A 13,008-nucleotide genomic window follows, 5' to 3' on the forward strand; every position below is an offset into this window, starting at 1 on the left:
GGCACATTTTCAACAGGTACTGCACTAGTCTAATCTAATTGACGATTACAGCGTGTGAAATTCTCTTAATAATCCTTATGTCATCAAATCTCGACCCATTTCACATGTTCCTAATGCTTGAGCTGAACTTGTTCACTACATGTATGCCTACACTGTCCCCAGTCATTTTTTTTCCATTCATGCTCAGGTCATCTCGCACAGTCTGTGTGTTCTGCATTTTATCAACATTACATGTATGCACTGTATTTAGATTTTTAATTTTTTTCGTCGATATTAAATTTTTCAAGGTACATGCAAATGTACTTGTAGTAAATGTACCGTAGTAAATCAAAACGTGGCATCTGATCAGTAAAATTCTTTCTCAAGTGTCTACAAACACATGTGAAGTGGTATGCCTAGTGCCTACAATGTACATGTACATATGTACATGTACGTACACAAGATTGAACCAGTACTGACCATAGAGGGCGGTATATAGTACATGTACACAAAACTGTGTTTTTAGATACTTGTACATATATATACCTTCAAAACCTTGTTGCTAAAATTAAGTACCACCGGCACATTACATTTTGTTATTAGCCTGCAGCACATGTACATGTACATGTACAATGTAGGTAATTCTCTCTTCATTCCTAATCCCTAAACTATGTGACATCAAGTAAACTGTGAAACATGTGGCAGGTTATTACACTTTCATAACAGAAATATCACTGTATTCCTAAACATTTTTGTTTATTGATTTCTGCACATGTCCCTACTGAATTGTTCATGCAATACATGTACATTGACATTTTCAGGTTAAATCAATTCCATGCTATCCTCTTGTTTTTGTTCAAGAGAACCATTGTCATAAAAGCCTAGACTTGTGCATGCTGGCCTGCATGGCGCCTTTTCCCATCTACATACATCGATTGCCTGAGTATCTGTCAACAGTTTTAAAAGGAACCACAATTTTTACCTTGGAACATATTTTATGCAATTTTCCATTCTTCCGAAATGCATGAAAACTGCAAAAGTTTGCTTTTGGTTAAGATGTTTTTAAAGTGCAATTTTCTTCAAAACTTGAATGTTCCATGCTTTTCTGGTCAACTGAGGGCGCTGTTGCTGTGATTGATGTCAGTAAGGGACAGACTCTTTAGTGAAGAGGTTCCCTGTTCATATTGTTAACCTAAAAGTTTGCTCATGGAAAACATTTGTGCATAAAGTTTGCTCATTGACTTAATGCCATGCACTGAAACATCAGTCAATAACCAAAAGACAGAAAATTTAGCAAAAAAGTCAAAATTCTGACAGCTTTTGTGGCTGAAGCAGCCATAAACACTTAAGTTTAGCCTTGAATGATGCGACAGTTTCGCTCATGAAAAAGGAAATCTGCATGAGCATAAAAACCAAAAAATGTACCAAAAGTAACACCCTTGAAATGGCAATATAAAAATTGAAAATACAGTTAATACATGAAGGACACAAAAGTGCATTTTTAAGGATTGCATTAATCAAATATAATCTATTTCACGGGCATTTATAAAATAAAAAAAAACACAGCTGTGTGGCAGTTGTGCATTCATATCTGATCATGTCAGCTGCAGATTACACGCACTGTACTGTTGAACTGGTATTTTCATCTCATTAGTAATTTAATTGGTTTTTAAATCCAAAAACACCTGTTGATTGTGCTTTAGACCTTTTGATTATAATTAATGAGAATTTAGCATTTTTTAGACTAGGGAATTACAGCCATATCTTATGGGATGGTTGGTCCTGGTAACATAAGTTAGGGTGATAATACTTCGGGTTGAAAGGACAGGACGTTTCTGTGAGAATAAATTTAATTAATGGTTACAATTTACATGTATAAGCATAAAACAGGAAAATTAATTGACCTTGGGATGTTTGTTAGAATATTAAATTGAAAAAAATATATGTCCGTTAAATATACATGTATATCACCTTTTTAGGACGTACTGGTAGGGTACATTCGTCATGGCAGTTTCTTGATTCAACCATAAAATATGTACTCACTAAACAGTGTAAATTGACCAATTTCATATTAAAAGTACATGTAATATATCTAAAAAAAGAAAAGAAAAAGGAAAGTAGGAAACCATTTATTTATTTTTATTCCTTTGAAAGGAATGTTGGTGCAGACAAAATGGGTAATTTACAAATCATTGTGTCCAGGAAAAATAATTATATAAAAGTAATATTGATAGCCATCGCTTTTTGTCTCCTTTTCACTGTAAGGACACAGTCATCTTTCCAGGGGTATTCTTTTGCCATTTTCATGTATCACATTACCCGGTAGCTTTAGTTTGAAAAACAAAAATTATGACATTTTATCCGGCCGAGCTATTTTTAGTCAGTTCTGCCGGTTTTATCCTAGTATCCCTATCTGTCATTGTATCAGGTGAACATTGAACTTCCCTTCAATTCAATAATCAATTTGTCATTTGATATTCTGACAAACAACTAAATAATGAGGGAAAATAGTCTCAATGGAGCTTCAAAGAGTCATTCTTATTCGTCGTTCCGAATCATGCGAGCTATATGTACGTGGGAGGTGGCTGCTTACAGTCAAAGTACAAATATTTGTGACGACGGTAAGGTCCCCCTGCGGGTAAAATACAAAATTCAAATTTTTGGGGGTTTTGAATAACACATTTTTTTTTATTTGAATGGTTTTGCACCTATGTACATTTGTCTGTGTCCCATTTAACCTTATTTTCAGTTTTTGTTTTGCCATTTTCAAGGGTTTAGGCCCTATTGGTGCCTTTTTTGGCTTTTATGCTAATCCCAATTTCCATATTCATGAGCAAATTCAGCAAAACTATCATTCCAGACAAGAAGTTGCTAGAATTTTGGATACTTTGCTGTCATAAATTTCTTTTCTTGGTGGTTCTTTAATTGTGTTTTTGATGGTAAGCCAGTGAGCAACCCTTTTTTTCACAAATGTTTTATGTGACAAATTTTGGGTTCACAATTTAAACAGAAAACCCTAACATGCTTAAACTGAACAGTGTCTTCCTGAAATGACATCACAGCTACATTGCCCTCAGTTGTCTGGAAAAGCATGGACAATTTGTCTAAAGAAGCGCACTTTTCAATAAAATTAACCAAAAAGGAATGTTGAATAGTTTTTATACATTGAAAAGGCGTAGAAAGTTGCACAAAATTTTTGCTCAGAAAAAGTTGTTGCATAAACCCTTCCAGCATTTCAATCAATTGAAGTTTGTAGGTTTTTAATTAACCCTAACCGCCCTGAATCCTCCAAAATCCTTTTTGCAAATTGGAGGAACTTGTAGGATTGAGGTTACATGGCAAAAGTGCGTTGCTGATTTCGGAGTATGCACTGTGTCAAGGTCTTGGGCCGGACCTTGTGTTGTTTATGCTCAGTCGTGCATAAATTTAGTCCTTGATTATACTTGAGATCCTCCGCACTGCTCCAGGATGTCACTGCCTCTGCCTCAACCTATTGACAGTCATAGCCGGAGGATTTTGCAGGATTTAGGCAGTGGTCACCCCTCCATGGACCATATTCAAGAAATAATGGAGGAATTTGCAGGATTGAGGCTATATGCTATTTTTCCATGAGGCCAATTGGAGGATTTTGCAGGATTGAGGCTACATCCTAGCAAAAAGGCCTAGGGAGTTAGGGTTAATTTGTCTGTGTGCTTAGGTGTTTGGAGGAGAAGCCTTCAGTATAGACCTTTAGCATGCTGCTACCATTTCAGTCATGTTCCCCCGTATCCAATAACAGTACTGAATGATAATGTTTTTGGTGCAAAAAGGAGCCAGACTTTTTTTCCTTCCAGCGTCGCTTTGGTTACGTTGATTTGAATTGGAAAAAAATCAAGATGGCCGCAACATGAAAATGGTCTATACCATTGTCTTGTGAAGGTACATTAATAACAATGCAGTATTTTATTACCTTTTGCTGGTCCCAGAGGGCCATCCTTGTCTCTTCTTTCTACCTTACTCACTGATTTACCGACTCACTGACTATAAACTGTCACGTGTGAGCTAGGAAACGCTATCATACAGGACTACCCATTTACGCCAATAAACCATCTGGCCCTCGAAAATGTAGACCAGATGCACCAAAAGACTTCCAGTGAATAATCATTCTGAATCAATTCAAGTGAATTCTGGGATTGAAATTTCTAACTTCTAACTTGTAACTATGGTGTCTTGAAAGTGTCTTACTTGGTCTCTCTGAAATCTAGATTAACATTAAAATATCTGTAGTGAACAGAATCCAACCATGAGGATTTGGAATGATTTTTGGGTTTGTTAGAGTACCAGAGTCCCGGGACATACCGTTATTTCGTTTTACCATTTTTGATTTCCTCAAAAACAAAAACAGTAAACGCACCGTTGACCGTTTTTTCATTTTACAGTTTTGTAAAACGGTCAAACGGTATTAGGTCACAAAAAACAATGACCTTTTTGTTGTTTTTCTTAATTGTTGAAAGCGATAAACGGTTAGTTGCTTCATTTCAGAGTGTTGTTTTACAAGAACATGAGAATGAAAAACGGTCAATAGTCCTGTCGACCATTGTTTTGAATTACAATGTAGGTTAGGCAATTAAGCAATGCACCTAGGAATGTTAATGCGTCCTCATGGGATCGAGTCATTGCCTGGGACCCAATTAAATTACCCTCCTCACATTTCGTTCTCACGACATAGTTTTCGAACTGGCTATTGAAGAGCCGCGCCGAACTCCCATTTCCTTCAAATATCTGCAACTTCTTCAAACATATTACCATCCTGTATCCATTGTAAGTAATGTCCTCCTTTCAAGTTTTCCAGCGCCATTTTTGCTTGCAACTCTTAAGCCCCACCAACTGAATCGCGTGAGAAGGGGGTCACGGTCACGCCAGGAATCATCACACCACGCATTATGCCGAGGTAACACTTTTTCATGTAAAGCATGGTCCCCCTCCATCCCCCTTGCCCAGCACCACAAAATGCACCACGGACTGTTCACTATGACACTGAAAAAAGGTCTGTATTCTATACTGACCGTTTTGCTGTTTTTCAAAGTTATTTGTGTAAAACTGTAAAACAAAAATCATTGATCGTTATGCTGTAATGAATTTGATTAAACTTATAAAACAGAGAAACCGTATTTATCTTAATACCATTTGACCGTTTTACAAAACTGTAAAACGACAAAACGGTCAATGGTTTGTTTACTGTTTTTGTTTTGAGGAAATGCAAAACGGTAAAACGAAATAACGGTATGTCCCGGGATTTACCAGTACTACAGGTGTTATTCATCTGAACTAGGTCATTCTAATACCAACTTTTTTGTCATCAATTGAATCATTGTACCAGTAATTGTGCAAAGGGATGCTTCTATTCACTAGTTGTACCTGGTTGACAAAGGGCATGTTTGAGTAATATTATTCCTCTCAATCAGCACAGCAATCACATTGTTGTCCCCTCACACACACTGACTCCTTTAGTCACTGGATCATGTTTTATTCATGAGAATCCAGGAAAACCAAACCAAACACCCCTGGGACATAACAGTAATGTGTGTCCCTCCCCCCCCCCCCCCCCCCCCATTGATTGGGCGGCAGTGTCATGAATGTCCCACATCAATCAGAGTTGTTTTGACTACGGAAATATGCCAACGAGTCTGATCTTGTGAACTTGGTCCTGATAGCCTGGGCCCCATGAAACATCTCACTATCTTAGAAATATAAATATCATCATAGTAAAGTACATGTAGAACTGCATGTTGCATGGACATACTGAGCTAATTTGTGTCCTCATTAAAAAAATAAGCCTCTGTACTGATGACGTCACACTTTGTTTTTAACGTATGCTTTCTTATGGGAGCCTGGTGTGGACCAAGGTGTTGTAGAAAGCGCCAACAAACTGAGGCTTATTGACCGAGGACCATTCACAGGCTATACATCCATTGACTGTTTGACTTGTAAAGTATCTATTTTCTGTGATTTGCATGTCTTTTTGGGGGGCAGTAAGCATAGAGGCCAAAAAAAAAACCAGTTGTGTTTCCTATTACAAATGTACATTGGTAAAAAATGTATTTTAGGTAAACTATACATTTTTGGTTCAACATTTTTATAGCCAGAAACAAATTAGGGTGGGATGATGATTTTATTTATTTTTTTCATTTTTGAAATTGCTTTTAATTTGTATTTTGTATGGTAAAAATGATACGTATTTTAAAACTTTTTTAAATCTAGAAAATTATTTAAATGAAATAAGTTTCTTCACAAGGTACAAATGTATGTACATTGTAAATCTACCGGTATTTTTTATTGGGTGGAAAACTCTAATTCCTAGGCTTTTGCAAAGAAAAGTTATTAAATTAAGGATTTTACTTTCACGTCTGATCGCTGGGTCAAAGAGAAATTGAAACTCCACTCATTAATCCGACAACACCGTTACACAGCATTCATCACAAAGTCTGCGGAACTGGCTGAGAGATTAGAGGTCAGCCAGGGGTCGTCCAACGTCTCATTCAACAGATGCCGTGGTACATGTTGACCTACAAATAGGCAGAAACAGTACGTGATGACTGCCCTAGTCTTGTGGATCGTACAACCGGAGCGTTCATACTGGGGATGAGTGCTAATACCTATTATGCTTAGAGCAGTGTACATGTAGTGACTGTGCATGTACCGTATATTACATCATGCCGTGGACTGTGGAGGTGCGTGTTGAACAGCTTTGACAGACGTGTTCAGTGGAGATGTGTAACCCCCCAGTGGATATGGCATAATATTAGACGTGCACGTGGAGGGTTAAATGCTCATTAGTCGGTGGAGAGGCTTACGGGGGTGTGCCGATCCATACCGTGTCGCTCCGTGGCCAGTCGTTGAGAGCTCCGCGAGCTGTGTCTCGCAGTCTCGTCGTCTGTCTCGTCGTCTGTCTCGTGGCGATTTCCTTGGAGGGACGGGAAATGAACACCGGCAACTGAATGTATCGTAGACACTTGGCCATGAGGTATAGCATGTATATTGTGTCATCGAGAGTGTTGTACGGTAGATTAAGTACATTGTATAGCAAATGAGACCTTGAGATTGCTTGAATGGATTATGGAAAATCCTGGCCACAGGATATGTGCTGGGAATTGTTAAATTGGCGGATTAATGTGGTTATTGAGCATCTGTTATTCGCATCTGAACATATCAAATGTGGATGTACATGTATTGGTGTAGCAAACATGTAAATTTATGTATGTACATTTATTTGTTTGTGGTGTAAAACGAGGACACTCATGTGAAGCATCAGCAAGTAATTAAGGACAGAGTCAAATTGAGGACGACCTCTATTAGAAACATGTACAAAACCAATGAAGGTGTATCAAAAAGGAATATAGAGCAAAAGGTCAGTGATGAGGAACAATAAAAAAATCCTCGATTTACACCGCAAACAAACATGCTGTATGTGTGTACATAGAGCAAAGTTCCTTGCTCTATGGTGTGTACATGGATGGATACATATGTGTGCATTACTGGTAATGTGAATGATACATGTACGTACATGTACGTACAAATACATGTGAAAATTAATATTGTACCATAGTAATTGAGTACTGAATCGAGGTTCGAATGCATTTGCACTGTATTTCATGTACATGTTCCTACATTTTGTACAAGTATGTATTGCGAAGTATGGAAGTGATACATGTACATTTGTAAAATATAATAAATTACATGTACATGCAGTGTGAAGCCGCACATACATGTACTGCACCTTGTTATAACCCTTAGCCCCTGTACCGCCCCAAACCGCCCTGCTTAATTGTTGCTCCTCATAACTGCCCAACAACTCTTAGGTTGTGTGGATGCACCAGTGAGTAATTGAAGAACAATGTAATGTAGTACGGGTGTCAATGGATTTATACGCAGTAGGATGCAGCTATTATTAGGATGTGAGTCTATTATAAAACCATGCTTATTAGCATTGCTTGTGCCTGTTCAGAATTCGCACTTGCTTCCTTTAAGTTTCATCTATGTTCTTATTTGTACAAGCAGTAAATGAACGGTAAACATTATTAGAACTCATTTTTTTTCTTGAATCAACAGACTATCATATTCAATCGACTTCAACCACATTCAAGTAGACTTGATCAAGTTTTTTTTATGAGGGCAGGTGTGTTTTTTTTAAACAAAATGTTGTACTTGTATCCTTTCCATTTCCAAATATAACGGTACATTGACCGGTATCTTCACAATTTTATATCAACCTGCATATTTCAGATCATTAAATATACATACTGGTAGCTCATTGAAATTTTACTTCCTGCAATATGTTATTTTATTTATTTTTAACCTTTTCTAGGAAATGCAGTTTGAAAGCAGTTCGAAAGGAAAACAGTGGCAATCTGTGTTTGCCATGTTTGCTGGCAGTAAGCAATAAATCACGGTTGCACCATGTAATGGTTGCACCATCTTTTCTGAGTTTATGAGGTTCTTGAAAAGAACCAAGGAAACTCAAAATGTTTTTTTTTTAAATTGCAATCAGCAATTGAAGACGGTCAGAGCATAGGCTTACTGACTGGAACGTCGAGTTTATACCTCTGGTTCTTTTCAGAACCATTCTCTTAGTCAGTTAGTTGGGAAATGATTCGCACATGGTGTTTCCGCAAACCTTTCATTATTTGCAATCAGCATGAGTATTGTTCCTCTACCTCCGAATACACAAGTTTTGGGTTTGGAGTACACAACCACTGAACAAATTGTAGTAATTTTTGTCATGAGGTACCACCAGGCTCTTTCGTCCTTGCCCTACAACGGACTTAACCACTCGACAAACTGTAGTACATGTAATTTTTGTCATGACGTACCACCACGCTCTTTCGTCCTTGCCCTACAACGGACTGAACACACAACAGTACATGTTGTTTGGAAACCATACCCGGTAGCTTAATCACAATACAACGTTTGCGTGAAGCGTAAAGGCTATTGGCAGGGAACACTAAATTGGTCTGCGTCGAACCACGAAGGTTGCCATAAATAGTGACATATATGCTGTCTGCATTTGTGAATGGATTACCTTTCCACATGTCTTGTGGCTTGTTCTTTTTTATGTTCCTTTTTAAAAAAAATGATTTTGATGCGTAGCGATAATGTCACAGTACAAATATGATGTGCATGTTTTAATATTCTTCTCTTGAAATGACATTTGAAAATAATACGATGTAGATTAAGTAGGTTATTGTGCATAGCCATATGAGCTGTGTGCCTTTTATCTTTCTCAGTTCATGTGCGCTTATTGTACATGAACATTTTAAATACAAAATGTTCAGGTTTATGTGTACATAAAACTGTTGTGCATGCATAGTACTGGTGACCATGAGTTTTATTAAATAATAAGATAGTAACTTAGGTGAACATACATGTACATGAATTCTTCTTGATTCTCATCGAGAATGTTTTGATGAAATGTCTCTAACAGAGTATTAATTTTCAAAAAAAAAAATTAATGACTGATCAAAAAATTATGAACGTTGATGATTATCCAACTGCCTTTAATCCTTCAAGATCTAATATATTAGGTTTTTGTTTGGGGTATTATTTTGATGGATACAGGAGGTCCCAATCTTATAATAAGAATACATTTGTACAAATAAATGGAATGAAGTCCATGTACTTGTATGCATGGTGTGAGTTTATGGGATGATAATTTATTGCACAGTTCGGGATTTTGAAGGAATAAGGAGACCTCCTAGCAAAAATACAGTGGAATGTCCACAATGGAGGCCTTTTCTTATAAAATGGAAGTCTATTGGCTAGGGTCGGGAGTACACAAAGCAAATTACATTCAAATGTGCGTACATTTAGCTTATACAGTTGTACATGTAACTATTATTCATACATACACATTATACACGCGCGAAAACCTTACCATTCTTTCTTTCCCATTGTACACGGCAAGGTACATATAAGACATGTCAGGGCAATGAATTGTGGATACAATCCCTAATAGAATTCGCATGAAATCACACTGCAATATTAAACAGGTTAGACCACATTCGTATGTTGTCTGGTAATATTAAATTTGCATTGCAATTTCCACCATGGCCATGCATATTGTTGGTTAATGGCTCCACGCACAGTACCCGTACCGGTACATGTACATTGAGTGGACGTGTACGTTATTACAGCACATGCACACGTTTTCAGTGTGGCCTATTATACAAGCCTTCAGAACATAATCCTGGTGAGTCAACGGTAGATATTGGCTAAAAATAGCTACAGCCCTGGATATTGGAATCATTGTGCTCTGTTACTAGTAGAGACTGTATATTTTTTACATGTACCGGTACATGTACACGTATGTGAGTTAATGATTACAACAAATAAAATTTTAAAAAGTCAAATCTTGGGGAGTCCGGTTGGCGCAGCGGTTCTTTCCTCGCCTTCCACTGCTGTGTTCTGGGTTCGATTCCTGCCCTGGCCACATGTGGATTAATTGAGTTCTCTCTACAGGTTTCTTCAGGCTTTCGAGCTACAGTGCCTAGGGCGCTTTTGAAGAATCATTGGTTTCAGTATCAGAAATAATTAATAATAATAATACAAGTTGAACTCAAACTTAAATTGAGAATTTGAAGTCAAACGAACGGTTGCTTCAAAGTTCCAAGGTCTTGAAATGAGTTCAATTTTGCAAATTTGCAGAGCACAATATGTATTTGCCTTGACATTACAAATTTGCATTCACTTTCAAGCCGTGTATAAACTAGCCATTAGTGTTTAAACGAACATGCATGCACATACTTTATGTATATAAAATGTTTTATTGCTTCTCCCCCTCCCCCCTGTCTCTCATACAGGCCCCCTAGTGGGCAGCCCATGACAGAGACAATGTCCCATTACAAGCGGCCTCGTACCCAGAGCCCTCAGGCCCACCGTGAGATCCCTCAGGGGTATATCTACGTGACTCCTGCCGACCAGCAACGGTTTCCTATGACTGCTGCTGGACAGCACTACTCAGCGATGTACCCACACCAGGCTGCACGGCATCAGGTAGGTAGCGATCAAGTGAGCAACGTGCATGCAGGTCAGACTTTTGTAGACGCATACATGTCGGACATAAATCCAAAGATTTGATTGGTCAAGCCATCACAAGTCAATCACAAGTCATCACAGGTCATCTTAAGCCATCACAAGTCGTCATAAGCCACCACAAGTCCATCACAAGACATCACAAGTCATCACAAGTCATCACAAGTCATCACAAGCCATCACAAGTCATCACAAGTCCATCAAAAGTCCTCACAAGTCAATCACAAGTCATCACAAGCCATCACAAGTCAATCGCAAGCCATCACAAGCCATCACAAGTCCATCAAAAGTCCTCACAAGTCAATCACAAGTCATCACAAGCCATCACAAGTCCATCACAAGTCATCTCAATCCATCACAAGTCATCACAAGTCCATCCAAAATCATCACAAGTCATCACAAGCCATCACAAGTCATCACAAGTCATCACAAGTCAATCACAAGTCGATCACAAGTCATCACAAGTCAATCACAAGTCGATCACAAGTCATCACTAGTCCTCCAGTCCCAAATCAACTCGCAGGCTATTCAAATGAAGTCTGATAAAGGCTTTCCTTTGTTATTGTTCATCCCCGGTTAATTGATAAGACTTCTAAATAGACCTTATTTGGAGCAGCCATCTTAGAGGGCAATGCCTGTGTTTAGCTGGGATTCGCATGAGTGAGCCTTTTGTAGCATTCATTGTTATTAAATTAAAATAATTAAAGATGTCCTCTAAAATTGCTGCTACGCATACTTGTCTATTGACTTGTGATGTACTCGTGACCAGACTTGTGATGTACATGTACTTGTGATCCATTACAAGTACAGGGGCCAATTACACAGCGCTGCTAAGCACAAAAATTTGCTTAGCACAAAAGTCTGGCTTATAAAAGCAGGTTACCAGCCAAAACTCCATGTGAAGTGTATTGCTCATGATCAGTATTCAGCTGTTGTTTGCTTAGCATGAAAATCACATGGAGGTTTGGCTGATAACCTGCTTTTATAATTCAGACTTTTTTGTGCTAAGCAAATTTTAGTGCTTAGCAGCGGCGTGAAATTGGGCTCAGGTCTCGACCACAACACTTAATTAAATCAACTCCTTTAATGTTTAGGAGGAAACTTGTGCTGGACCCTCTTAGCTCTAATGTACATACTTCAATTTAATTGGCTTTTGACTAGCGCCCCTCGAATTTAGACATTGACAAAATGGGGAACCGCCAACATACAATGTAGGGCTGGATAGCTCAGTTGGTAGAGCACCAGAACGGCAATCCGGTGGTCATAGGTTTAAACTCCGCTCAGCTCAATTTCTTTGTTCAACCCTTAAATTACTTCAGTTTATGCTTACAGGGAAACACCGTGTTCAGTACATAAATCAGCATTTCATATCTTTCACATTACATGTATATATCTTCTTGTGAACTTAACTCCATATAACTCTATTTCTCAGATCAGTAAGCTCAGCCAAAAAAATTATTCAAAAAAGTAGCAAACTAAAGAGGCAGTGACATAACAATTGTTATCTCCATTCATGCATAGACACTTTCACTGTGGAATAGGCTTCAGGTTAGCATAATTGTCCCACTTTTTGCCCCATAAGTTGGGCCCCAATACTTCTTCCAACTCACTCTATTGCTCATAGTAAATCGAACAGTTATATGGAACATCTCGCTTTTGAGATAACTTTCTAGAGTCAAACCATTTGGGAGCAGGATTATTTTTAGCAGCTGCCTCCCAAGAGTATGTGCAAGGAAACAGGAAAGATTTCGTTAGGTCCTATGTGAAATCAACCTTGAAGCAAGCACCTTCCCTCTCCAAAATCAGCTGACTTCGTGTAAGCCAAGAACTCAAGATTTTTTTTCTTTCAAAAATGACAAATTTCTAGGGGATAAGTCTAGTAAATCCACTTCCAAATTGGACTTGTCATATTTTTTAGTATTTTTTGGAGGCCGTCAACAGGATTCTCCTAATCAGGTGTCG

At 38.1% G+C, this 13,008-nt stretch overlaps 1 protein-coding gene across 5 annotated transcripts in view; it reads left to right on the forward strand.

Moving 5' to 3' along the window:
* Positions 1-13,008, forward strand: part of LOC119730974 (nuclear receptor corepressor 1-like) — an 81,044-nt gene that overhangs the window by 2,664 nt on the left and 65,372 nt on the right. For 4 of the 5 annotated variants that reach the window (XM_038204050.1, XM_038204053.1, XM_038204054.1 and 1 more), the window contains exon 2: positions 10,815-11,007. In XM_038204050.1, the coding sequence (XP_038059978.1) occupies positions 10,815-11,007 (193 nt within the window). Of the gene's footprint in view, positions 1-6,658; positions 6,983-10,814; positions 11,008-13,008 lie in introns of those variants that run through there. The other variant, XM_038204051.1, reaches the window with a different exon arrangement.

Source organism: Patiria miniata, unplaced genomic scaffold (assembly GCF_015706575.1).
Source record: "Patiria miniata isolate m_02_andy unplaced genomic scaffold, ASM1570657v1 HiC_scaffold_22, whole genome shotgun sequence".
NCBI classification, from domain to species: Eukaryota; Metazoa; Echinodermata; class Asteroidea; order Valvatida; family Asterinidae; genus Patiria; species Patiria miniata.